General features: G+C 40.3%; 1 protein-coding gene across 2 annotated transcripts in view; it reads right to left on the reverse strand.

The window, feature by feature from the left end:
* Window positions 1-1,038: 1,038 nt before the first annotated feature.
* The window catches only part of HPRT1 (hypoxanthine phosphoribosyltransferase 1), a 38,926-nt gene continuing 14,723 nt past the window's right edge, over window positions 1,039-25,241 (reverse strand). Inside the window, exons 2-9 of one of the 2 annotated variants that reach the window (XM_021684341.1) lie at window positions 24,479-24,585; window positions 22,095-22,278; window positions 12,075-12,140; window positions 8,780-8,797; window positions 6,718-6,800; window positions 2,548-2,594; window positions 2,263-2,339; window positions 1,039-1,745 (exon numbers count right to left, since the gene is read on the reverse strand). In XM_021684341.1, coding sequence (XP_021540016.1) covers window positions 1,698-1,745; window positions 2,263-2,339; window positions 2,548-2,594; window positions 6,718-6,800; window positions 8,780-8,797; window positions 12,075-12,140; window positions 22,095-22,278; window positions 24,479-24,585 — 630 coding nt within the window. In that variant the 3' untranslated portion in view covers window positions 1,039-1,697. Of the gene's footprint in view, window positions 1,746-2,177; window positions 2,230-2,262; window positions 2,340-2,547; window positions 2,595-6,717; window positions 6,801-8,779; window positions 8,798-12,074; window positions 12,141-22,094; window positions 22,279-24,478; window positions 24,586-25,241 lie in introns of those variants that run through there. The other variant, XM_044911998.1, reaches the window with a different exon arrangement.

Below are 25,241 nucleotides of genomic sequence, written 5' to 3' on the forward strand. Positions count from 1 at the left end.
GTGTTCCCTCTCTTGCTGTCTCTGTCAAATAAATAAAATCTTTAAAGAAAAAATTCTTGTCTTCCTTATGGAACTGACATTCTAGAAGATGTGGAGAGGGGAGACAAACAGGAAGCCGTACATACAAATGTAAACCACACAGCATGTTTTTAGGGCACACCACTTGAAACTGCCACCAGCCAACAGTTTTTCTTTTTTACCTATGAGAAGGGTCATTTCACATGGTTCAACCTAACAGAAGGTGGGAAGTGCACCGGGAAAGGGGAGGGGAAGAGGGATGGGCAGCAGGAGGCCGCTTGCCTAGCAAACCCACCGTGAGGCCAGGACATGCTGAGGGGAGGGGAGAGGAGGGGAGGGGAGGGGAGGAATCGGGAGTTATGGTGGATACTACACCCATGTCGACACCAACCTCAACACCACAGGGTTATGAAGATCAAATGAGATAACCAAAGTGAAAAGGTTTGATAAACTAGGAAGCTCCGCGACCCTAACAAATTATTACTCGGTACTACTTCAAGTTCCCTACTTTGCTCTTGGGAAGGACAGCAAACTTCTTAAGGCAGCGATGTGGCTAGATGGCTCCCGGGGTTGCTGGTTCATACCTCACCTGGAGCTGAGGGGCCCCTGAGGGTCTGGGTTTAAAACCGGTCTCCCTGGTCCCAGAAAACAAGAGGCTGTGTTGGTGCTGTGTTCTCAGTGAGGTATTATCTACACAAAGGCGGCAGCGGGATGCGGCTCAGACAGACTGCTGAGATGCCCGCCAGACCGCGGTCTGAACAATCTACCAGGATCGCAAGAGAAAGCCCCGTTACTCGAACACGGTGACACGTCATAAAGCATACTGTGTGTCTGAAACTTAAATGTCGGTAAGAATTTCACCAGCCTCACCCACGCATTCTACCAGATAATCGCTATTCGCTGGGCTCGGTAAAGATTACAATTAAAATAGCTGCTAAGGCGTAACAGACAAGGAAAAGGTAACCGACAGAAAATGACACTAGGTTAATTTGTAGGGAAATGAGAGGTAGGCATAGTTTCTTTTAAGAGACAGCCTTTATTGTAAGGAGTTTTACACCCAAGAATTCAAAATGTGGTAACGTTTTTTGGAATTTATTGATTTGTATTTAAAAGGAACCGCTGACACAGATTCACCGGAAATCACTGGAACAAGCGCAAGAAAACTGTTAATACTACCGAAACAGCAAAGTAATTCCAAGACATGTGGTTTCTCCAACAGAACAATACTGTAGATGCTGTCACTGATATGAAAACTGACGGCTCCTTACTCTTCTAAACACACAGTGGTATATAATTAACAATATTCAATCACTTCTGTTCTTTCCGTAATATATAAAAATTAAAATACCAATTAAAAAACTAATATATCTTCTCTTTAAATGTTTCTTACAGATACAATTTCAATATTTTCATTCGATAGTGGTGTGGTTTAAGCGATTTTTTTCATTCACAAGTCAAACAACACTCCACGCCAAGAGAACAGATAGTCTATAGGCTCATACTGCAAATAAAGACTTGAGGAATGCAGCAACGGGCATTTCTAAAATACAAAATGGATAAAATTCTGAGAGGAAACATGCAATAAAGCTCTACTAAGCAGCCGGCCACAGAACTAGAACATTCTACTGATGATTTCAATGGGACTCCAGATGCTTCCAAACTCAACTTGAACTCTCATCTTAGGCTTTGTATTTTGCTTTTCCAGTTTCACTAATGACACAAACATGCTACAAAATAAAAATCCAGAAACTCACATTAGAAAAGCGTACTGTGCAACGAAAGGCAAGAAGAGCATTTTGCATGGCTCGGGTGAACGGTGCTGTGCTGTAGGGGTTCTAGTGGACAGAGGGGGGTGGGGTCTTCTGCATCTTCCTCACCCATGTGAGGAAACGCACGCCCGGGCCTCTTGCCCACAGAGCAGAAGCAGGTGCTTGAAGGAGAGTGAGTGAAAAGACTTAAACCTTCATTTATTTCTTACTTATGACTACATCTATCATCTGAAGTAATAATGGGACAGTTATTGTACATTAAAGCTGTTCAACTGTTGCAGCCAGCAAGAAGTGTCGCCCCAGCCTGGCCCAGTTCCAGCTCTAAGGACGTCTGTACTTGACTACAGCTTTATGTGACTAATGGGAACCATCAGTCTGTTCAAATTATGAGGTGCTGGAAAGAGAAAACAAGTCTTCTCTTTTGTAAATTTTTGTATGGGTTCTGAAAAATGTGAGAAAACGAGGCATTACTTACATTCAAATCCCTGAAGTATTCATTATAGTCAAGGGCATATCCTACAACAAACTTGTCTGGAATTTCAAATCCGACAACTAAAAAGAATCATAAGTCATCATTTAGATACAAGAAAACATCATTTTCAAATCGAATGCTTATGAATGTGCCTTCTCTACAAATACTCTCTAAAATCTTAAAACAAAACAAAACCCAAATACCCTCTAAAGTAACTCTCAACCAATTCACGTAGAACTTGTTCGGGTCAAAGATGGTTAAATGACTGACATAAAGTAATTCACTTACAGTCTGGTTTATAGCCAACACTTCGAGGAGTCCTCTTCACCAGCAAACTGTTAATTACAAAATGTAACGTGTGACATATGGAGACATGACAGGGCATTACAAAAGAGAACATTCATGCTCTGAGACATGGTCTCACCCGCACCTAGAATACTTTCTACGTGAAAGACTATGAAATGGGGAGCTAGCTCACAGGGACTGGGCGGGCCAGCAGTGCGTTCCCACCACAGCCAAGGCCCCTGCCTGCTCCCCACCCGAAACACAACTGACGGTTCTGAGAGCTGCACCTTGACCACTCAGCACCCACCAAAGGGCAGCGAATCAGAAGGGTGAGTGGACGGCGAGTGCCAACGAGCAGTTTCACAATCCCTGGAAATCCAATCCTAGAGCTGCAAAGGGGTGCGGGAGATGTGAGCATCACCTGAGACTCTTAATACGTGGCTTACAAAGACCATGAGGCTAAAAAATAAGTAGCATGCTCGAGGAGCTAGTAATCATTTTTGAGAGCAAAAATTGCAGTTGGGATAAGCCACCTCTAACATAAGCTAATTTCGTAACTCAAGTGTGTACTACCTGCTGAAAATTTTCAGCCATTAAGAAAAGCTATCGACAGTGTTTTGAGAGCCTTTACATGTTAAGGGCAGTCCCAATAAAACTCACGATTTTATATCTTCTTAGATAAATATATTTAAAAAGCTGGAAAGGACAGGGGCACCTGGGTGGCTCAGTCGGTTAAGCCTCTGCTTTCAGCTCAGGTCATGATTCTGGGGTTCTGGGATCGAGCCCCCCTCCCCAGACCCCCCGCCCCCGCATCGTCATCAGGCTAACTGCTCAATGGGGAGCCTGCTTCTCCCTCTGCACCCCGCCCCCCCCCGACTCGTGCTCCCCCTCTCACTCTGGTCTCTCTCTCAAATAATTAAATAAAATCTTTTTTAAAAAAAAAGCTGGGAAGGACATAAAGTGATATTCAATCTTAGCTACACATCAGACTCACCTGGGAACTTTAACAAAACAAAATCCAGATACCCAGGCCACACCCCTGACTGATTACATTAGAACTGCTGGGGATGGGACACAGACATAGGTTTCTTTTTTTTTTTTCTTTAATTTGTATAAGTAAATAAACTATACAAGTATACTTCAGAGATCTTGTGGGTATGGTTTCAGACCACCACAATAAAGCAAATATCACAGTAAAGGGAGTCAAATGAATGTTTTGGTCTCCTAGTGCACAAAAACTGTTTACATTATATTGAGGTGTATTAAGTGTGTAATAGCATCACATCTAAAAAAATGTACATATCTTAATTTAAAGACATTTTATTGCTAAAAAATGCTAACTATCATCTGAGTTTTCCGAAGTCATAATCAGTGATCAGAGATCACCACAGCAAATATAATAATAATGAAAAAGTCTGAAATATTCCAAAAATTAATCAAAATGTGACAGAGAGGGGCGCCTGGGTGGCTCAGTCATTGGGCGTCTGCTTTCGGCTAGGGTCATGATCTCGGGGTACTGGGATCAAGCCCCACATCGGGCTCCCTGCTCAGCGGGAAGTCTGCTCCTCCCCACCGCTCGTGCTTGCACACTCTCTCTCAAATAAATAAATAAATAATCTTTAAAAAAAAAGTGACAGGGACATGAAGTGAGCAAATGCTGTTGAAAAACTGGCGCCTACAGACTTGCTTGATGCTGGGTTGCCACAAGCCTTCGATCGGTAAAAAAAAAAAAAACAAAAACCCATGGTATCTGCAAAGTGCAACAAAGCAAAAGCACAATAAACTGAGCTATGCCTATATCAAAAGTTACTAAGCAGATATAGTTATAAAGTCCAATGTTAACAGCTTATTCAAATTTTTCATTTTGAAATAATTAGATTACCAGGAAGTCACAAAAATGCACAGGGAGGTCCCGTGTGCCCCCTGCCCAGCTTCCTCCAATACTAACAGCTCACATAACGAGTAGGTGACCACAACCAAGTGGACTTTGGGGATCTGACCTTATCCAGATTGCACCAGTCTTACACACATACATGCGTGTGCGCGTGTGTACTTCTATGCAATCCTATCACACGTGCGGATTCACGTAACCACCACCACACTCGAGATACAGACCTTTCCATCACACAAGGCTCTCTCCTGCTACCTCTTTATTTATAGTCACACACTGCCATCACCTCCCTCACCCCTGGCAACCACTAATCTGCTCTCCATTTCTATCATTTTGTCACTTTAAGAAGGCTGCATAAATGGAATCATGTAGTAGGTAACCTTTCGACATTGGCTTTTTTTTTTTAAAGTAGGCTCCACACCCAGCATGGAGCCCAACATGGGGCTTGAACTCATGACCCTGAGATCAAGACCTGAGCTGAGATCAAGAGTAGGACACTTAACCGACTAAGCGCCCCCAGGTGCCCCTCGACATTTGAGGCTCATCTAGGTTGTCATGCGGATCCACAGCGCAGGGTTCCATGGACGGGGCCCTGCCGTTTGTCTAGCCATTCACCCGCTGGGGGGGCATTCTGGGTGTTTCCTGTTTGGGGCTATGACAAATGAAGTTGCCATGAGCTTTCGTGAATGAGTATCTATAGGACCCAAGTTTCCATTTCTCCGGGATAAAGGCAAGTGCTTGAGTCGTACGGCTGCCACATGCTCAGTTTCTCACAAAACCGACAAGCTGTTTGCCCAGGCAGCCATTCCATTTGACATTCCTATCAGTTAAGTGTCTTTACATTTTTAATTGAACTTCTTAAGTTAAAATGCTTATCTCATCCTTCTTAAACCTGCATTGAATAAAAAGAATGAGCTGCCAGGCTTACTCCAAGCACAGATATATATACCTCGTAAAGGGATATATGATATACCTGTGATATTAAAATCTAATGGTGAGGGAGGGATTAAGAAAAAAAGGTTAAGAAACACTGACTTAGGCCAACTCCATCACTAAGAAATGAATGACCTAATAAGTACTCTTTGAGCACTCCACACCCCCAGCAACACAAAATCCCCCTCTGTCGTGAGGCAGTCTACCTCAATTCCACAGCATATTCCAGGAAAGAGGGACAAAAGACTATCCCGAGGCTACAGACTATCCTACACCACAGTAGAGAAATAGGCAAGTGCGTGGACTGGCTTACGGGAAGCTACTTAGTGCCCCAGAATGCATCACAGGTAGAGACCCTCTTGTCACAGCTGTCCCAAACCCACCGAAAGGGATTGACCCACATGGGCACCAGCTATCAGAGAAGCCCCAAAGGACAAACTGCTGACAGATGATTCATTAGAAGGCTCACTCTGATTCAAAGATGCTCGATATGGGATACTTGGATCCTTTAAAAGAGGTTTATCAAAACCAGTTAATCATTTAGGAAAAAAATTAAATTACTATTTGACCCCTACACCAAAATTATAGAGCGGTCAAAGATTTAAAAATAAAAGAAGAAATTGCAACCCCCCCCAAAACAAAAACAAAAACCACCCCAAAAAAACCACCCCGGGTGTTACCCTACCGAAAACTTAAGGTGGTAAATAAAGCATGAACTGTGAGCTGGGTTGCCTGGGTTCAAATCTCACCCCAATAGGGTGCTAGGCACTGTGCCTCTGGACAGTTCCCTATGCCTTGGTATCCCTAACTGTAAAGTGGGAGTAACAGTGCTTCCTAGGAGTTGTTAGGGATTAAGCTCTAATTATAATTAAATATAATTAAACTAGAAACAAAGGTAGAACTAATAAAACAAAATCCAAACAGCACAGGCAGGGCCTGGAGATGAGGCCGGCATACGTCGTCACCACATCACTCAATTCCAGGAGCTCCGGACCCTCAGATCCCACCCCCTTCCTACTACCTCCTAAACCCAATGTGGGATCCCTGGTCTCAAGTCTTCAAGAAAGTCCCAAATCTTCTACCATGCTCCCCAGGACAAGTTGGTATCATTATTAGCATGCTAAAAAACCAAATGTTATTAATATTAAGCAAAAAGAGGACCACAATGAAGGGCTTCCTTAACACATGACAAAATTATTTACAAAGCATATTTACCGAGTCTTATTTGAGGTCACATTACTTTCTGAAGATAAAACAAGTTGAGAACATTTACCCTTACAAAGAAGCAATTAATTACTTAATCCTGTTTCAAATGAAGAAAATAGCCTGTCAAAATGTTATATACGTACCTTGCGACCTTGACCATCTTTGGATTATGCTCCTTGACCAAGGAAAGCAAGGTTTGCATTGTTTTGCCAGTGTCAATTATATCCTTTAAAAAAAAAAAGACAAGACATTTAAACAGCAAATAAAACCGAGTCATATAAACACGAAATACCAAAACCCCACGTGAAAATAGAAGAATGCTATTTTTCTTTTTCAGTGTAGCCAACTCTCAGATGCAGGTGGTTAATAGACTACACTCTGAGAAACACTGCTGTACGCCATCTTGAAAGTATCCAAACTAATAAGGTTTTACTATATAAAATGACGTTATATGAAAGTGAATCTTCGCGGTTTAGTCAAAAGCAGGACATTATTCAAAACAAACCCATCTCTAATTGGGAAAATGCTTCTTAAGCCATAACCCTAATGTTCTTCAGTGAAAATACTCTTATGGACGGTATAAAGCGATGCTTCACAAAGTGGGGTCCGTGAGTCATCAGAAACATCAGGGCTGGAGACTTGTGAAAAATGCAGAGTTCCGGGCTGTGGTGGCTAGAATTCAGATGGCCCCAAGACTCCCGTCCCCTAGTGCACACACCCAGAATAACCCCCCCCAGCCCCAGCATGAGCACGACCTGGGAAAATGCTGGGACGGTCTCTCCTGTAACTAGTTATGTCCTATGAGGTGGTTGTAGCACACTGGAGAGAAGATCTCCGGCTGGTTTTGAAGAAGTCAGCTGCCACGTGAAGGCCACGTGTTAAGGACATGAGGTGGGCCTGTAGGAGCTGTGAGTGACTCTTGGCCAGCAGCCAGCAAGAAAACGGGGCCCTCAGTCCTGCAACCACCAAGAACTAAATTCTGCCAACAACCTAAATGAACTTGGGAGAGGACCACGAGCCCTGGGTGGGATAGGAGCCCCAGCCTTGCTTCAGCCCGATGGGACTCTGAGCAGAGGACCCAGCTAACCTGTACTCAGGCTCCTGACCCATGAAAACTGAGACACTGAACATGTGTTGTTTTCAGCTGCTAAATCTGTGGTCATTTGTTAGGTGCCATTACCCCAGACAAAGTCAATCTGAAGTGGAATTAATGAATGTACATTTAAAAACAAGCAACCAGGGGTGCCTGGGTGGCTCATTCGGTTAAGCGTCCAACTCTTGATCTCAGGGTCAAGAGTTCGAGTCCTGCAATGGGCTCACGCTGGGCGTGAAGCCTAATTAAAACAAAACAAAACAAACAAAAAACCCCAAGCAACCAGTTCCCAGGGATATTCATGTACACGAATCCTCTGAAAACAGTGTTGTCTGTTTAGCTTTTGATCCGTAAGCTGGTTTCTATTGATAACAACAAAAATGAATTGGGGGTTACTGGTGCTCTTAAGTCTTAAACATTTCACATAAAAGAATGAAAACTCATTCTACTGCTGAGAGTATAAAGCATACAACCACTCTGTTAAGTCATTTGGCAATAACAATAAAACTGAAAATGTACCAACCCTACAATCCAGCATCTAGAAGGGACCCACACAAGTGCACGCCGAGTACCGCAAAGGGTTGCTCTTAGCAGTCCCGTTATAGCACGAGAACTACGAGACTTGCCCTACTCATGGGGCAATAAACTGGTGGATTCGTAAACTGCCAATTTTGCATTTTAAGCCAACTAACCGTAGGTCTCAACACGAATAACCTCAGAACTTATTATGAGTGAAAATAACAAGATATAAGAGAGAACATGTACAGTTTGGCACTACATACATTTTTAAATCACAAAATACGTTTTCCATGTGGATACATACATGGAAGAGAAGTATAAAAAAAGACGCATGGGAATGATGTATATCAACTTTAAAAGAAAGGAGAAACTTTTAAGCCCAAAAGAGAGGGGTAAGAAATATATCATTTTCCCATTATCCAATAAAAACAAATTACTAAGTATTTCTTAGAAAAAACCAATCTCACTCCCTTATAACACAAGGCCACCGTTAAAATTGATGACGAGGAATTTCTTTCCCTGGATTACCTTTAGGACTGTGCATACTAAGTCAGAAAACCATAAACACTATATTGAAAGTATGTAGAACTTACCTCAACAATCAAGACATTCTAGAAGAAAAAGAAATGAAAATCAGTACAGTAAATCAGATAGTGTTTCCAATTATAACTCAAATCACATCATCACAAACTCATTATCCAAATTCTTGTTTTTAAGATACTTTCCTATCTCAAACCCTGATTTAAACAATGGGCCATCTGCTGGGATTTGGAACTCTTTAATGTGAAATTTTCACTGTAATGGAATTTTTTAAAATAAAATTTGACCTATATGTTCATCTAAAAAAAATTCTCATTACTTTAAACAGAGGTCTCATCTTGGGCAAATCATGAAGTTTCTCTGGGCCTCAGTTTACCATGTGTAAAATAAGGGATGTGAACTAGTATGTATCTTCCAAGTCTACATTCAAGAACTATAATTTGTACCAGAACTCCAAAATCATGCCTTTAATTTACCATACAGGATCCAATTCAAAACCCATTTTCTCATTAGGCTGAAACTGATCTGTTTTTTCTGGATGTGTTCACATTCTTGGACTCAACTAAAGAAAGGTACCAACGCTTCCTTCCACCAGAAACCCTCACCCCAATTTCTACCTCTCAGAATTTTATAGCTGGAAGAGAGCCCTTGCAGGAGAAAGCATCTAACAATTACATCTGAGGTAGAGAAGAGTCCTACCTGTTCTTATGCTAGTTACAGGAATGAGCTAGCATTTCACATACTGGTTATAATCACTGTCACGGGGAAGATTCATGCTATATTGCGATTTGTAGTTCTCACTTCTTGGTCACATACCTATTGCATGACCATTTTAAGGTTCTATATATTCCTCTAAGTCAGTGGTTACCAAGGTAGGGCACACAAGATCCACAGGGTTGTGCAAGAAAGAAGTATTAGACCTTTTTTTTAAACCTCACCCTGTTTGAGCTATAAATTTTGCATGTATTTTGTAATATACATAATATCACTACCATAGTCTGTATTATCATTTACCCCTTTCCTCCCATGACAACTACTTTGTCTCTTTTCAAGATACTGCCATCTCAATCTTTAGTAAAATATAATCAACGGACCAATAATCGTTTCACCGCCTACCATGTGATTCTTTCTCAACATTTTCTCTACCCTAGCTAGCACATCGGAAGGATAACATTCTCCCATCCTAACTGTGGCTCCCTGCTGCAGCAATGTACACCATGGGATGGAGTTACAGTCTGGAAACAGCACTGAATCATGAGACAGAGAAACTGGATCCTAGTCTTGACTCTAGTACTAAGTAGCTGCACGATCTTGATTATGTCATAATCATAGACTTCTAGTAATGAGATAGTTTGTACAAATCAACCACAATCCAGAGAGATTAAATATTTATCCAATACAAAATCATAGTATCTAGAGTATGATCTCAATACTGTTTTAAAAATAAAGAATGAGAATTTCTACCATTATTAAGAGCTGATGTCAAATAGCTACAGCTCTTAATAATGGTAGAAATTCTCATTCTTTATTTTTAAAACTGCATTCTTACTTCATAAATGGAAACAATGAGGCTTCAGAGGTCAAATGATTTGCCTAAAGTCATAAAACTAGCCAAGTGGTAATGAGGTGTTTTCAGGGTACAAAGCCCATATTCTCAACCACTAACTGGGGGGGGGGGGGGAAGGGGGAAAAACATTTATATACATATGTATCTACACACACGTGTCCCCAAAAAACTGAAATAGAAAGTCTAAATAACCCACAATCTCACCACCAAGAAATAACTTCACCCAACTTAGATGTCTTGATTTTTTTCCACAATTAATGTGCTCTACTGTGACTATCATGAAAAGAAAATTATTTTAGAAAGAGACGTTTAAGATCACAAAGTCATGTAGTAGGACAGAGCCATTAGGTGGGAAAGGCAAGGTAAATGGAATCCCAGGAGGCTTTGAAGGCTAGGTCCCTTCCAGCACTAAAAACTGACTATAGGAGTAAGGGCTTCAAATGACTTCTAAATATGGGCAAAACACGCTGAAAGGGAAGACTAGGTCTGGCAGTGGTATATATGATGGGCAGGAAGGGGAAAGAGTCAACAGATTATAATTTCTCTTTTGAAGTTTTCAAAAGATGTTGAAGAGGACAAGATTAGTTTGGCAGGACCCTGATATGGAATTAAGAGGATGTGACACAAGTGTTGTATGCTTAAGTCTCCTACTAGACACTCAGTCAAGGAAGCTATAAACATTTAAAAGCCAGAGGAAGAAGAGAGCTTTGAGGCCAGAAAGACCTGCATTTAAATTCAAGCTCTACCACTTACTGGCAGCGTGACTTTGGACAAGTCCTTCAAATCTACTGAGTCTTAGTTTCCTGATCTGTAAAACAGGGGTAACAGGATCTACCTCACAGGATTGTCGTGAAACTTTTATGAGATTCTGCCTTTATATCTGGCAGTGTTTATAAATAAATAACTAGCAGCTGAAAAAAATATAGCAATCTATCATTTCTCATTGGTTACTCGAAAATCATTTCAATGTATCACAAGAATAATATTCAAATACCTTAATATCTCTATTATTTCTGCCAATTGTCTATACTGGAACAATCTTGATGTATTTAGAAAACTCCTTCTGAGATTTCTTAAGATAGTAGTATGTTTGAACTAACTGAGTATTCCCACTACCAGAAAAACTGTTGTAAGAGGTCTACATGCATTATCTCACTTAATGCTCTGAACTCTGTGAGGGGACTGCCATTATTTAGTCCCTACCTCACAAAGAGGAGACTGAGAGGTTACATAATCTGCCCAAGGTCACACAGACAAAGTACTGAGCCAGGCTTTCAAGCAAAGCTGCCCATCTTGGGGCACCTGGCTGGCTCAGTTGGTAGAGCATGCAACTCTTGATCTTGGGGTCGTGAGTTTGAGCCCACGTTGGGTGTAGAGTTTACTTAAGGAAAAAAAAGCTGCCCATCTCTAGAACCCACACTTTCACATCCACTACATGATACTACACTATATGTTTTGCTGTGTGAGTCTATTTTTAAAAAGACTGTCTTTTCCCCCCAAAATATATATATACTTTTGAAGAATTCCAAATTAGATCACACAGAGGAAGACAAGAGTACTTTGTAATACAGACTTGAAGTTTAACGTTGGATTCTGCTGCCTCTCTGCTATATGACCTAGGAAAAGCAAGCTAACTGAGATTGCTTCCAGGGGTTAAACAGCCCTTGTGTAAGTGCATAAATAACTGTGTAAACTGCCTCGTAGTGATAAAGCACAGTGTTACTGACTGACTCCTGGCATGAAGTCAAGAGAACTCTTTTCTTCCCCTTCAAGACACATACCTTTCCAGTCAAAGTTGAGAGATCATCTCCACCAATTACTTTGATGTCCCCTGTTGACTGGTCATTCTAGTTAAAAAACAAAACAAAAAAAGATGTAAGTATATATGTATATCCTTTTGTGTACACGCCTACATTTCAAATTATCAAATGGGAACTAGAAGATTTAAGAAGTTAGCTATCTAACGTCATCGCATTATGATATTCTAAACGATACAAATTACAAGAATTATGTTTCAAGAAATGAACGACTAGGTAACTTTCAAGTAGAGATTAGTGAAAATTTACAAGTTCTAACTGGCCATTACTGATTTGATGCTCCTCAGAGTCGTACAAGTAGGGCACACACATCTTCGAGTGGACAGTATCCTAGAAACCACCCATCTTCAGTCACAGTAATTTCTGAACCATGAAGTTATTAGCACGACATATGTCCAGTTCTGGCCCTGGACCATTGCCATGAATCAAGCAAGCTGTAGGTTCTGGTCTGTATCACACTCAACCCCAAAAATACTGCCTTCAAAAGTCTAGCCCAGGCACATGTCATCTTCAGCACAGTCTGGAAAAGCAGGTCTGATTAGCAGTCTTTTAAGGCCTTCCTCTTAGGAGGCTCCCAGTTTTCTGCTATCACAGAATCCAGTAGAAACCCTTACAGGAGTTTCAAAGGGAAATCCTCCATACCCACCGTAGTTGGTGGTGATAGTGATCATAATTTGACTGAACTGGAGCCAAAGAGCAGGTGAACAAAAGAGCTGAGACTTGCCCTACCAGAGAGCAAACCATACCAATGCTACGACAATTACAACAATGTTGTGTCAGCACAATAACAGACAAAGAGACCAAGGAACAGAACAGAGCCCAGGAACATATGAGGATTTAGTATACGACAAAGATGATATTTCAAGTCAGCAAGGAAAAGGTGAATTATTCAGTGAAGCAGTTATCCATTTTGGGGGAAAAAAATAAAGTGTGATCCCTACCTCACAGCATACACAAAAATAAATTCCAGATGGATTAAAATCTAAATGTAAAAAATAAAGCCATAAGCAGACTGGAAGAAAATGTAGAAGAAATATTTTCACATTCTTAGAGAGGATAAAAACCTAGGGATATCATGAACCCAAACGGAAAGAAAAGATCTGTTAACAAATATTCCTATTATATGTTGAGTTCCAAAACTAAGAAGCCAAAAGGAAAATGAAGAATGAACACAAATAGGCAATTCACAGAAGAGAAGGCCAGAACATATAAAATGGTATCAATCTGAGAAACAAACACTAAAACCATGTGATTCTACCATTCCTCCATTCACACTGGCAAAACTTAAGCCTGATGATATATGTTGACAAAAGTGAGGGGAAACCACTCTTGGTGAGAGAATAAACTGGTACAACCTCTTTTGAAAACGGTACAGCAATACCTATTAAAATTTAAGTATGTGTGCCGCTCGACCCGGCAATCCCACTTCCAGGAATCAATGCTATAAAAACACTCACAAATATGCAAAGGTACATACAAGGAGGTTCACTGTATCAACTATTTATAAAAAAAGAAAAATGGGAGACAACCAACGAGTCTATTAACAAGGACCTATTTAAATTAAGTGCATCTGCACAAGGTAATGCCACGCAGCTATTAAAAAGAATCTGAAAATCTATACACACTGACATGACCGATGGGAATTAAAAACACCAACTAGTAGAGCAATGTGTTGTCTACGAAATCACTTCTGTTCAACAGTTTAAACAAATTTATAACATCAATTACCTCTGAGTGGTGAGAATGGGGAATAACAAAGCTTTTTACTTTTATATACTTCCATTCTCATCAGATGCTTCTATATACATGTCCATTTTTTATGGAGTGTCATTTTTGAAAAACACAACTGGGCCAAAACTATTCAGTGTTGCAAACTAAACAGATCTAAGTAGGACTTCTGATATGAAAAAAATCTAGCATATTACTTCTCATCTTAAGGAAATTACATACACCCTTTATTCTAACTAACTTAAAACCCAGAGTTTCAAACACAGGAAAGTGATCAATAGCCAAAAAAAAAAAAACCCCGTACAAAACCTGAAGCTTTCCAGGAGTCAGTCACAGTAAATTATTTACACTGTGTATCAAAGTACATAGTGACATCATCTGTAGAAGTTTGGTACTACAGTCCAATTCCAAATGACCTTTTTTTTTTAAACATAGGAAAGAACTAAAAAGTATGGAGTCATGGAAAAAACCCCTGTGAACCAAAGACTATGATGATAGGGTAAGAAAAAAGAGAGCTCCAAGCATGCAAGTCACTGTTGCTTCACTAGCATCCAAATCTCCATACTCCTGTTTGCCTCCAAGGTTGTTAGCTTAAATCTCTTCTGAGGCTTTTTTTTAAGATTTTATTTACTTGACAGAGAGACAGCGAAAGAGGGAACACAAGCAGGGGGAGTGGGAGAGGGAGAAGCAGGCCTCCCGCTGAGCAGGGAGCCCGGATGTGGGACTCGATCCCAGGACCCCGGGATCAGGACCTGAGCCGAAGGCAGATGCTTCACCCACTGAGCCACTCAGGTGTCCCTCTTCCGAGACTTTTTTTTTTTTCTTTTTTCTTTTCCCCATGTGAACAGCCGCCTTTCCAGTGGAGGCTAATAAAGAAGATTCACTGGAGAAAACTGCTACAGTCCACTTTGCTAGAATACAGGTATAAGTGCCCCAGTTGCACAGAAATGGCATCGCTGGATCAGTTACCCCACCAGAGGGATTTCCCTCCCTCCCTCTCGCCCCTCTCCCTCCTCTCCTGGTGGAACAAGCTTCCCACTGTAGTCCTGCTTTGTTACGTTACTGAGTGACCTTGTATGCCTCATCTTGAACGAGATGATGGGGCTGGCCCAGGAGAGGGGAGAGTTCCTGGCCCCCATGTTCTTCCCTCTTCTCTACCATCCCATCTCCTCATTCTTCCCAGCCAGAGGGCCCAATCTGTCCTTAACTCAGAGCGTCATTGTCAATGACATAAAATTCCCAAAGAAGCTCTCTGGGTCTACAACTCTACCCTTAGCATCTGTGTTTCCCTTTTGTCTACCTTTTTTTTTTTTTTTAAGTGTTAAGACTGCCAGTGATGATTTCTGGGTTTTTTAATTCAAATATAATTAACACACAATGTTGTATTAGTTTCATATGTATAATTACCTTAATTTTTTGCTTTTTAAAGATTTTATTTATTTATCTGAGAGACAGAGATAGCACAAGTGGGGGGGGGGGGCGGGGGGGGGGAAGCAGAGGGAGAGGGAGAAGCAGACTCCCTGCCGAGTGGGGAGCCTGACGCAGGGCTCCATCTCAGGACCCTGGGATCATGACCCGAGCCAAAGTCAGAAGCTCAATTGACTAAGCCACCCAGGTGCCCCCAATTACCTTTCTTGAGTCTGGGTGAAAAGATGAGAAGAGAAATAGAGGAACTTCGTTTATTCCTATTTGTATATCCCTAGGGATTCTGTGACCCTCCAGGCAGCAACAAGAACTGCAGCGTGGTATTGGAAAAGAGGAGAGAAAACTATGGGAAAACACACCATGAGAGGGCTACAAAAAACCAGCCTGGGACAAACAGGCCTCCTCCCGTGTGCAGAGGATGCAGAGGCCAATCCCCAAAGCTGAGCTCCCAAGACGGCAAGACTAGGGAGTTGTACTGAGGTAGGAAATCTGGGCTTAGCACCTCGCAGCTTGCTTACTGCAGTGAACCTGGGACCGTTCTTTCAGAGCCCGAGTGGAGTTACTGGGAAACTCATTCCTTCTACCTCCAGCTAGGCCCCGGCCCGCCACACTCAAGCATGCTTTCTCTGCACATCCTAATCGTGACTGTCCTCTGTCCTGTTGCTGTTTTTCCATACCCTGATCAAGTATCAACAGCAGTGAGAATATTACAATCATATGCTTTTAGAGGTAGACTGCACCTCAGATGAAAAATGGCAGAGATCCAATTTTCTAAAAATAGATGCAGAAAAAGAGAAGTCTGGAAGGATATATACCCAGGGAGTAATTTATTTACCTGTATTTTATGAGTTTTTTTTAAAAGAACGTGTCGCTTAAAAAAAAAACAAAACAAAAAGCTATTATCACCAGTTAAAAAAATGCTGATAGTGAGGGACACGTGGTTGGCTCAATGGGGAGAATGTGTGACTCCTGATCCTGGGGTTGTGAGTTCAAGTCCCACACTGGGCCTAGAGCTTACTTAAAAAATAAAAATAGTGAAAAGAAGGGCCATATGCACCCCAATGTTCAGAGCAGCAATGTCCGCAATAGCCAAACTGTGGAAGGAGCCGGGATGCCCTTCAACAGATGAATGGATAAAGAAGATGTGGTCCATATCTACAATGGAATATTACTCAGCCATCAGAAAGGATGAATACCCACTATTTGCATTGACATGGATGGAACTGGAGGGGATTATGCTAAGTGAAATAAGTCAAGCAGAGAAAGACAATTATATGGTTTCACTCATACGTGGAATATAGGAAATAGCGCAGAGGACCACAGGGGAAGGGAGGGAAAACTGAATGGAAAGAAATCAGAGAGGGAGACAAACCTTGAGAAACAAACTGAGGGTTACAGAAGGGAGGGGTGGGGGAATGGGTATTAAGGAAGGCATGTGTGTTATACGCAACTAATGAATGGTTGAACACTACATCAAAAACTAATGATGTACTACTATATGCTGGCTAATTGAACGTAATATTAACAAATAAATAAATAAAAATAAATTTTAAAATGATGGTACTGAAGTGGGGCATTTAGATCATTTATCCCCTGCACTATCCACTATAGTAGCCATTAAGCACATGTGCCAATTACAGCTGACCCTTGAATGTCACGGGTTTGAACTGTGCAGGCCCGCTTATACGTGGATTTTTTTGATAAATACAGAACAGCATGGTCAATGTATTTTCTCTTCCTTGTGGTTTCCTTAATAATTTATTATTTTCCTTTCTCAAGCTTACTTCATTGTAAAAATATGGTATATAGTACATATGATATACAAAATACGTGTTCACTGTTTATATTATCAGTAAGGCTTCTGGTCAACAGTAGGCTATTAGTAGTTAAGTTTTGGGGGAGTCAAAAGTTATACAGGAATTTTCAACTGTGCAGGGGGTTGGTGCCCCTAACACCCTGTATTGTTCAAGGGTTAACTATTCTTGAAATGAAATAAAATTAAAAATTCAGGCCCTTTGTTGCACAAGACATATTTCAAGTGCTCAGCAGATAGTGGCTCTGTATTTGACAGCACCGATATAGAACATTTCTATCGCCACAGAAAGTTCTATTGGTCAGAGCTGCTCTAATCAAATCAAAGACACCACTTAGCACAACATAATACTAGAAAAAAATATGAAAAAAACTTGAACACTACCTTTATGTTAAGAAACAGGGTGCTTATATAATGCCTCAGCCTACATCAAAGTGGAAATCCACAGGAAATGGCTACAAAGTATACTTTTGACCCCAGTTCTGTTAAAGTTTCCTTATACCAGAGATGGTACACATCCCTGTTCCCTCCGATTTAAACTGAACAAATTCTTTCCCCCACACCTGTCTGTGCTCTTAATTCAATAAGCAGGAAAGAGACATAAATCATCCCACTTGCTTTATATATATATACAGAGAGAGAGAGATTAGCTTTACAGAAGATAAGCTTTAGACTAGTGTCAACATCAAAGTGGCACATTTACATTTAACTTCAACTGTTCTGAAAGAAAAAGCATATCTTAAAGCAGCAAATAAATCCATATGAAGGAGAAGGTCAGACTAAAAGCTACTGACCTCTTCTTTTAAGAGACACTTTAAGAAACTACTCCAGTATTTTCTGCATTTTTCTTTAACAAGTTCACTCAAATAGCCACCTTCTTACAAATTACTGTAAGGTAATTTACATCTTTGATATATTAAACAGCTTAATCAAGCTACTAACCAAGCAACTTCCAAGATCAAGACTGAATTATAGCTTTATGCACCCTGACTGCAACTGAGGGGGAAAAAAAATCCCACAATTGGCAAGATGAATTTTTTGCATACAGAACCTCTGACCAGGAGGGGTGCCTGGGTGGCACAGTTGGTTAAGTGTCTGACTCTAAATTTTGGCTCAGGTCACGATCTCCAGGTCATGAGATCAAGCCCCACATTGGGCTCCATGCTGGGCGTGGAGCCTGCTTAGGATTCTCTCTCTCAACTCTGCCCCTCCCCACCCCTCCCGCTCAAAAACAAAAACAAAAAAACTTCTGACTAGTAGAAAATGAAGAAATAAAAGGAAGCCCATATTAGAGGATTCAAGTTAGTTATAAATTTTCCCAAATAAGACTCTGAGTTCTGCACAGTTAAAGGTGTGGGTTCAAATCAAAGACCGGTATGATCTTAGGCAAGTCACTTCATCCCTCTGCGCCTCCCTGTTCTCAAATGTATGTGGAGATAATAATTCAGAACTCAAAAAAAAAAGTTTTCTGCAAGATTTCAAATCCTAAGAATAATTCATTTTAATGTAAGCCACTCTGTCGGGACACACAGTAAATCAGGCTCATTTTCCCTCTGCTGAAGGCCCACACAAAAATATTGCCACAAAACATTTACTTGTTGGTAACTTTTCCTCCTGAGGCTTCATCTTTTTTTTTTATTTTTATTTTTTAAAGATTTTATTTATTTATTTGAGAGAGAATGAGAGAGAGAGCACATGAGAGGGGGGAGGGTCAGAGGGAGAAGCAGACTCCCTGCCAAGCAGGGAGCCTGACGCGGGACTCGATCCAGGGACTCCAGGATCATGACCTGAGCCGAAGGCAGTCGCTTAACCAACTGAGCCACCCAGGCGCCCGAGGCTTCATCTTTTTATGATGCAAAAAATTAGTAAGAAAAAATTTATTACAAAATTGAACTCACAAGAAAAAAAATACATTTGCATATTTATCGATTATTTCATTTTTCTGAATATCACAGAGCCTTAAGGGTCTTTGAATATAAAGTACTACATTTCATTGCTCGAAGATGCACACTCACATTTTAATGTCCCTGAAATCAACATCTTACAATTGACAACTTACAATATAACCGACAGTGTCTTCTTTCTTAGCAGTACAAAAAATAGGGTAAGTCTTACCATCAGTGGTATCTTAGATTGAATGAAATATGGTATTTGGAATCCCTGGCAATTTCCCATTGAGGTACTAAGCAAATAAAATCCTACCAGATACTCTGATGAAGAATATGTAAACTATGTGGGGCATCTAGGTGGCTCAGTCAGTAAAGCATCTGCCTTTGGCTCAGGTCATAATCTCAGGGTTGTGGGACCAAGTCCCGCACTGGACTCCCTGCTCAGCACGGAGTCTGCTTCTCCCTCTGCCTCTCCCCACTGTTCCTTCTCTCTCTCCCTCAAATAAATAAATAAAATCTTTTTAAAAAGAGTATGTAAACTATGATTGTGTGTGTGTGTGTGTATACTCAGAATATTCTTTAAAATATTAGAAATAAAAGTCGTAGTGGAATTTAGGGTGACTTCATTCCTTCATTTCTTTATTTCCTGTGGCTGTATGGCTTTCATAATAAACAGGTATTCTTTAATCAAAAAATGCAATTTTTATTTTGAAGGAAAACTAGTTTGGATGTGTTGATATTGTTAGGGCTCTTTATATATTCCAGAAACACTTAATAGTTCATGGAGCATTTCTTTCGGATTAGCACAGATCAGTAAATGTTTAATTCACTATTTCAAACTGGGGAAAATCAGCATGTGAAACTATACTAACATCAATGTTACTGATGCTGCAACAATTTTAAATTTCCATCTTATAATTTTATCAAATTAAGTTATCTGGTTTTTTATATGTACATGGGAATATCTTCCATGACAAGCTGATGAATTATTAAATAGTGCAGAAATGTTACTTCAAATCAACAGTAAGCATGTGATTTTAATTTCTATTGGTTAGTAGTAATCCACACAGAATTTCACATAAAACAGAACAGATATTTTTCTCTACGTAAAAACTAACCTAAAAACTTGCTTTGCTTATGTTTAAGATTTCATTCTTTTTATCATTTGAGGAGTTCCTCTTAATAATCCTCTAAGATCTAAAAGCACAGGAAAAAAACCTAAGAGTAGAAAATGGCATTAACGGGTCAAACTGTTCCTACGGCTTCAAATTGTTCTTATAACTATAAAATGCTTTAAAAAGACATATTAAACTCCCCTCATTTTTTTTTTTACAAGTTTTCTTTTCAAAGAACATCCTGTTGCAAATCCCGAAAGGAATGAAATCTAAGACATAAAGTAGTAAGACTGATTTTTATGTGTATGTGTGTGGAGGGGGGCACTTAAGAAGATCAAAAAAAAGAAATCATACCACGGACTGTAAGTACATGTTTTGACTCTAAGCCCAGAAGACATGAAAGGTTGGAGAGACAGCCGTACTGCTAGCAGCAAAACGGACTAGAATTAAATCTTAGTGTAAACCAGCTCACTCACTAACTTCTAGTGAGTGAAAATCCAGACTCCGTATTTAAACAATTCTCTAATTCATGTAAGACTCTGACAAGTTACAAGGAGCCTATGAGTATGAAGCAATGTCATGGTGTATGAACACGAAAGTTTTAAGGGGATAGGGAAAAAGTCTTTTTTTTTTTTTTTTTAAGATTTTATTTATTTATTTGACAGAGAGAGACCCAGCGAGAGAGGGAACACAAGCAGGGGGAGTGGGAGAGGGAGAAGCAGGCTTCCCGCAGAGCAGGGAGCCCGATGCGGGGCTCGATCCCAGGACCCTGGGATCGTGACCTGAGCCGAAGGCAGACGCTTAACGACTGAGCCACCCAGGTGCCCCCCCCTGAGAAAATGTCTTAAATGGTTCTCCAATCACCCGAAGGACTGATGAAAATGTGGAAAAGGTCAAACATTTGGGTCAAATAAATGATTAACTGGGAGAATGAGGATGAAAGTTCAGTGGTCTTATTTTCAATGAAAATATAAACATAAGGTCAGTTTCTACAGGGATGTACGACACAGATTCATGAAACAGCAAAGAGCAAACATTTATTCTAATCTTTGAAGAAGCTAAGAGAAACCCCACTTTTAAGGAAAACAGTAACTCCCAGGAAGTACAATGGCAACACGCAACCAGAAACAAACAGCAGCATGAACTCACAAAAATCAAACATCCACATGGCCAAAAAAACCATGGATGATGAAATCCACGTGTACAGATCCCCCCGATTTGGGCTCGTCCCACTGCCAATACTGCTTATTGTGTCTGTATCCTGAAGCATCTGAGACGATGGGACACAGGCAGAGTAACCGAATCAGAAGTGGTTTCTTCAGAGCGCCAGGGCTTCCGCTCCCCGTGGGCTTTCTAGAAAACTGCGGACCTACCTTCTTTTTTTTTAAGATTTTATTTATTTATTTATTTGACAGAGACACACAGCGAGAGAGGGAACACAAGCACGGGGAGTGGGAGAGGGAGAAGCAGGCTCCCCGCGGAGCAGGGAGCCCGATGTGGGGCTCGATCCCAGGACCCCAGGATCATGACCTGAGCCGAAGGCAGACGCTTAATGACTGAGCCACCCAGGCACCCCCGGACCCACCTTCTTTATCAGACTTGGAAGCAAATGACTTACCACTGCCCCCAAAACCAATCTAGCTCCACAGAAGATATCTGCCAATGGTAAGTGTAGTCAAAAAATATCCCCCCTCCGAGGTCCCAACGGCAACTCCTAAAAGGGGTTTTTAAAAAATCCAAGAAACAAAACCAAACCAAAAACCCTTTAAAATAAGTGTATAGCCTCCAAGGTGACTAGTTTGGAAAAGATAATATTCACTTGGATATAAAGTAGAAGATATTAGAAAATCTCACTGTAACCAAGTGAAATGAACATGAAAGTATAGTTTGCAGAGCTTCAAAAACATACAGTTTAAACGTATGTTTAAACATGTATATAACATACATTTTTAAAATTTTTTATTTAAATTTTAGTTAACAGTGCGATATTGGTTTCAGGAATAGATATACTTACACAGTAGCTCTTCAGTCTGATGAAATCTACAGTCATGGGAATGGATCCATCACTATTTCTGTTCAGTGCTTTGATATAATCCAGCAGGTCAGCAAAGAATTTATAGCCTCCTTTGAGCACACAGAGGGCTACTATGTGATGGCCTCCCATCTCCTTCATCACATCTCGAGCAAGCCGCTCGGTCCTACAGAAATAAAATCAGGAATTTAACAGAAATTAACTTAAAGAAATATACTTAACTTGGGGCGCCTGGGTGGCTCAGATGGTTAAGCGTCTGCCTTCAGCTCAGGTCGTGATCCCAGGGTCATGGGATCGAACCCCACGTTGGGCTCCCTGCTCAGCAGGGAGCTTGCTTCTCCCTCTCCCTCTACTGCTCCCCCTGCTTGTGTGCTCTATCAAATAAATAAAATCTTTAAAAAAAAAAAAAAAGAAAGAAATATATTTAACTTTGTAACCAAACATCCCCCTTAGGCATTAAACTTCCACAAAACACACCCTTTGCCCCCCATGAATGCTTGCTTCATAAAGTGAAAATAAAAACTTAAAAACCTTCAAAAAAACATGTACACTGTTAACACCTAACAAAAATGTTTAAAATGCAAAGTAAAATACCATTTCCACCTATCAGATTGACAAATTCTGATTAAATAATATTTCCCTGGTAATATACAGTATTATAAGAGATTATAGAAAAAGGAGAGCACTCTCATATACCACTGGGAGTAAAAATTACAGGGATAATCTGACAGTATCAAAACATTCAATAAATACCTTCCCTTAACCCAGAATTTCCCCATGGATCAAGTTGAAGCAAGTGCCCAAACGTTTCCTTCTAGTATGGTCTGTAAAAGCAAAATAATGGAGATATCTTGCATGTCCATCAATAAAGGACTGCTTAAATCAATTATGGTACAGTCAGAAAATGGAATGTTATGCAGGGCGCCTGGGTGGCTCAGTCGTTAAGTGTCTGCCTTCGGCTCAGGTCATGATCTCAGGGTCCTCGGATCGAGTCCCACATCCGGGCTCCCTGCTCAGCGGGAAGCCTGCTTCTCCCTCTCCCACTCCCCCTGCTTGTGTTCCCTCTCGCTGTCTCTCTCTCTGTCAAATAAATAAATTTAAAAAAAAAAATAAAAAAGAAAATGGAATGTTATGCAACCTTCAAAATACATGATAGCTCTAAATATATTAATATGAAAAAGTGTCCAATAAATTTCAGACCTATATGATAGTACATACCTATGTGTTAAAATAAAATATAGTTGATGCTTGAACAACACAGGTTTGAATTGCACAAGTCCCCTTATATAGGGATTTTTAAAAAATAAATACAGTACTATACATGTATTTTCTCTTCTTTATGATTTTCTTAAAAACTATTCTTTTGGGGGCTCCTGGGTGGCTCAGTCGTTAAGCGTCTGCCTTCAGCTCAGGTCATGGTCCCAGGGTCCTGGGAATCGAGCCCCGCATCGGGCTCCCTGCTCCGCGGGAAGCCTGCTTCTCCCTCTCCCACTCCCCCTGCTTGTGTTCCCTCTCTTGCTGTGTCTCTCTCTGTCAAATAAATAAAATCTTAAAAAAAAAAAAAAAAACCAACTATTCTTTTCTCTAGCTTACTTGCTTGTAAGAACACAGTATAGAATACACACACAAAGTATGTGTTAATCGACTTTGTTATTGGTGAGCCTTCTGGTCAACAGTAGGCTATTAGTAGTTAAGTTTTGGGGAGAGTCAAGAGTTAATTGTATGTATATTCGCATAGAGTATATGTGCATAACTAGTGTGTAGGGAAGGACGGTGCACAGGAGGCTGAGAGGAGAGAACCCTATTCTCATTTATAGCCTCAATCCTTAGAATATTTTACAACACACATGTATTGATACATGAATATTTTCCTTAGAATATTTTACAACACACATGTATTGATACCGTCATCTTAAAATCAAAACCAAAATGGCCAGACACACAAGGCGAGCACTTAAAATACCAAGTTAGGTATTTCACTGCAATTCAGTTAAGGGGAAATTTTCAAGCTAGATGCGCATACTAATCAAAATATGACCTTCCATTCATGTGATTTAGCCCCAGCCCATTACCCTGTTCAGGGTTGAGTAATCAAAGACTGTGACTAGAGTTGATTCCTATAATCTCCCTTCAATGTTTACTTTATTCTACTCCCTACAGATTCCCAGTATACCATGACTTACGCTGGGTAATTAGTAAGCTTTCCCTGCACCTTGTTTGTAAAGAGGGCTCTAAAATAGAAAACATCTATTATTTGAAAAGCTAGCCTAATTTATGTTCAAATATCAACTACTTAAAACAGTTGCTGACACCTGAAATTAATAGAAGAAAAAAAACAAAAACAAGAGATTGAAGATCTTACTAACCTGTCCATAATTAGTCCATGAGGAATAAACACCTTTTCCAAATCCTCAGCATAATGATGAGGTATACAGAATAAATCTAGGTCATAACCTGGTTCATCATCACTGATCTGAAAAAGAAATATGACTATTTCAGTGACAGCATTACATTTAGGTATGACACATCAAGAACTTTCTGAAACTTTGTAGGTACGATTATGAATTAGAGTTATATAAGAAATCAAATGTATACTTTAGAGATGAATAGTTAAGACTGTACACATAAAATGACATGATATGAAATTTCCTTTAGTTCAGCAAAGCGAAAACAAAAAACTTTAAAGAGTTAAGATAAATGTGGAAAAATCCTGAAAACATTTTAAACGTGGGTGATGAGCATATGGGAATTCATTATACTATTCTCTCCACTTCTGAGTATGTTTGAAATTTTAGTAAAAAAAATTTTAATACACTGTAGAAAAAAAAAATTTTAACACACTGTAGTCCAACAAGCTAAAATGTCACACTGAACAAAAGCTGCTATTCCCCACCCCAAATCCAAACAGCCTCTCTCACCTCAGAGTGGGGGGGGGGGAATCACCCAAAAAGCTAAGTGATTTCTTAAAAACCCAAACCCTTAGAAGTCTGAGATTGTTATAATCAATTCATGATGTGCCTTCATAGCAGATACTCCAAGGTTGTTTGAGTAGAACCATATATTGGTTGTCTTTGTACGCCGAGTACCCACCATACAAAATATTTAATAATACTGATGATGTGGTATCTG

Source organism: Neomonachus schauinslandi, chromosome X (genome assembly GCF_002201575.2).
Source record: "Neomonachus schauinslandi chromosome X, ASM220157v2, whole genome shotgun sequence".
In the NCBI taxonomy this organism is placed as follows: Eukaryota; Metazoa; Chordata; class Mammalia; order Carnivora; family Phocidae; genus Neomonachus; species Neomonachus schauinslandi.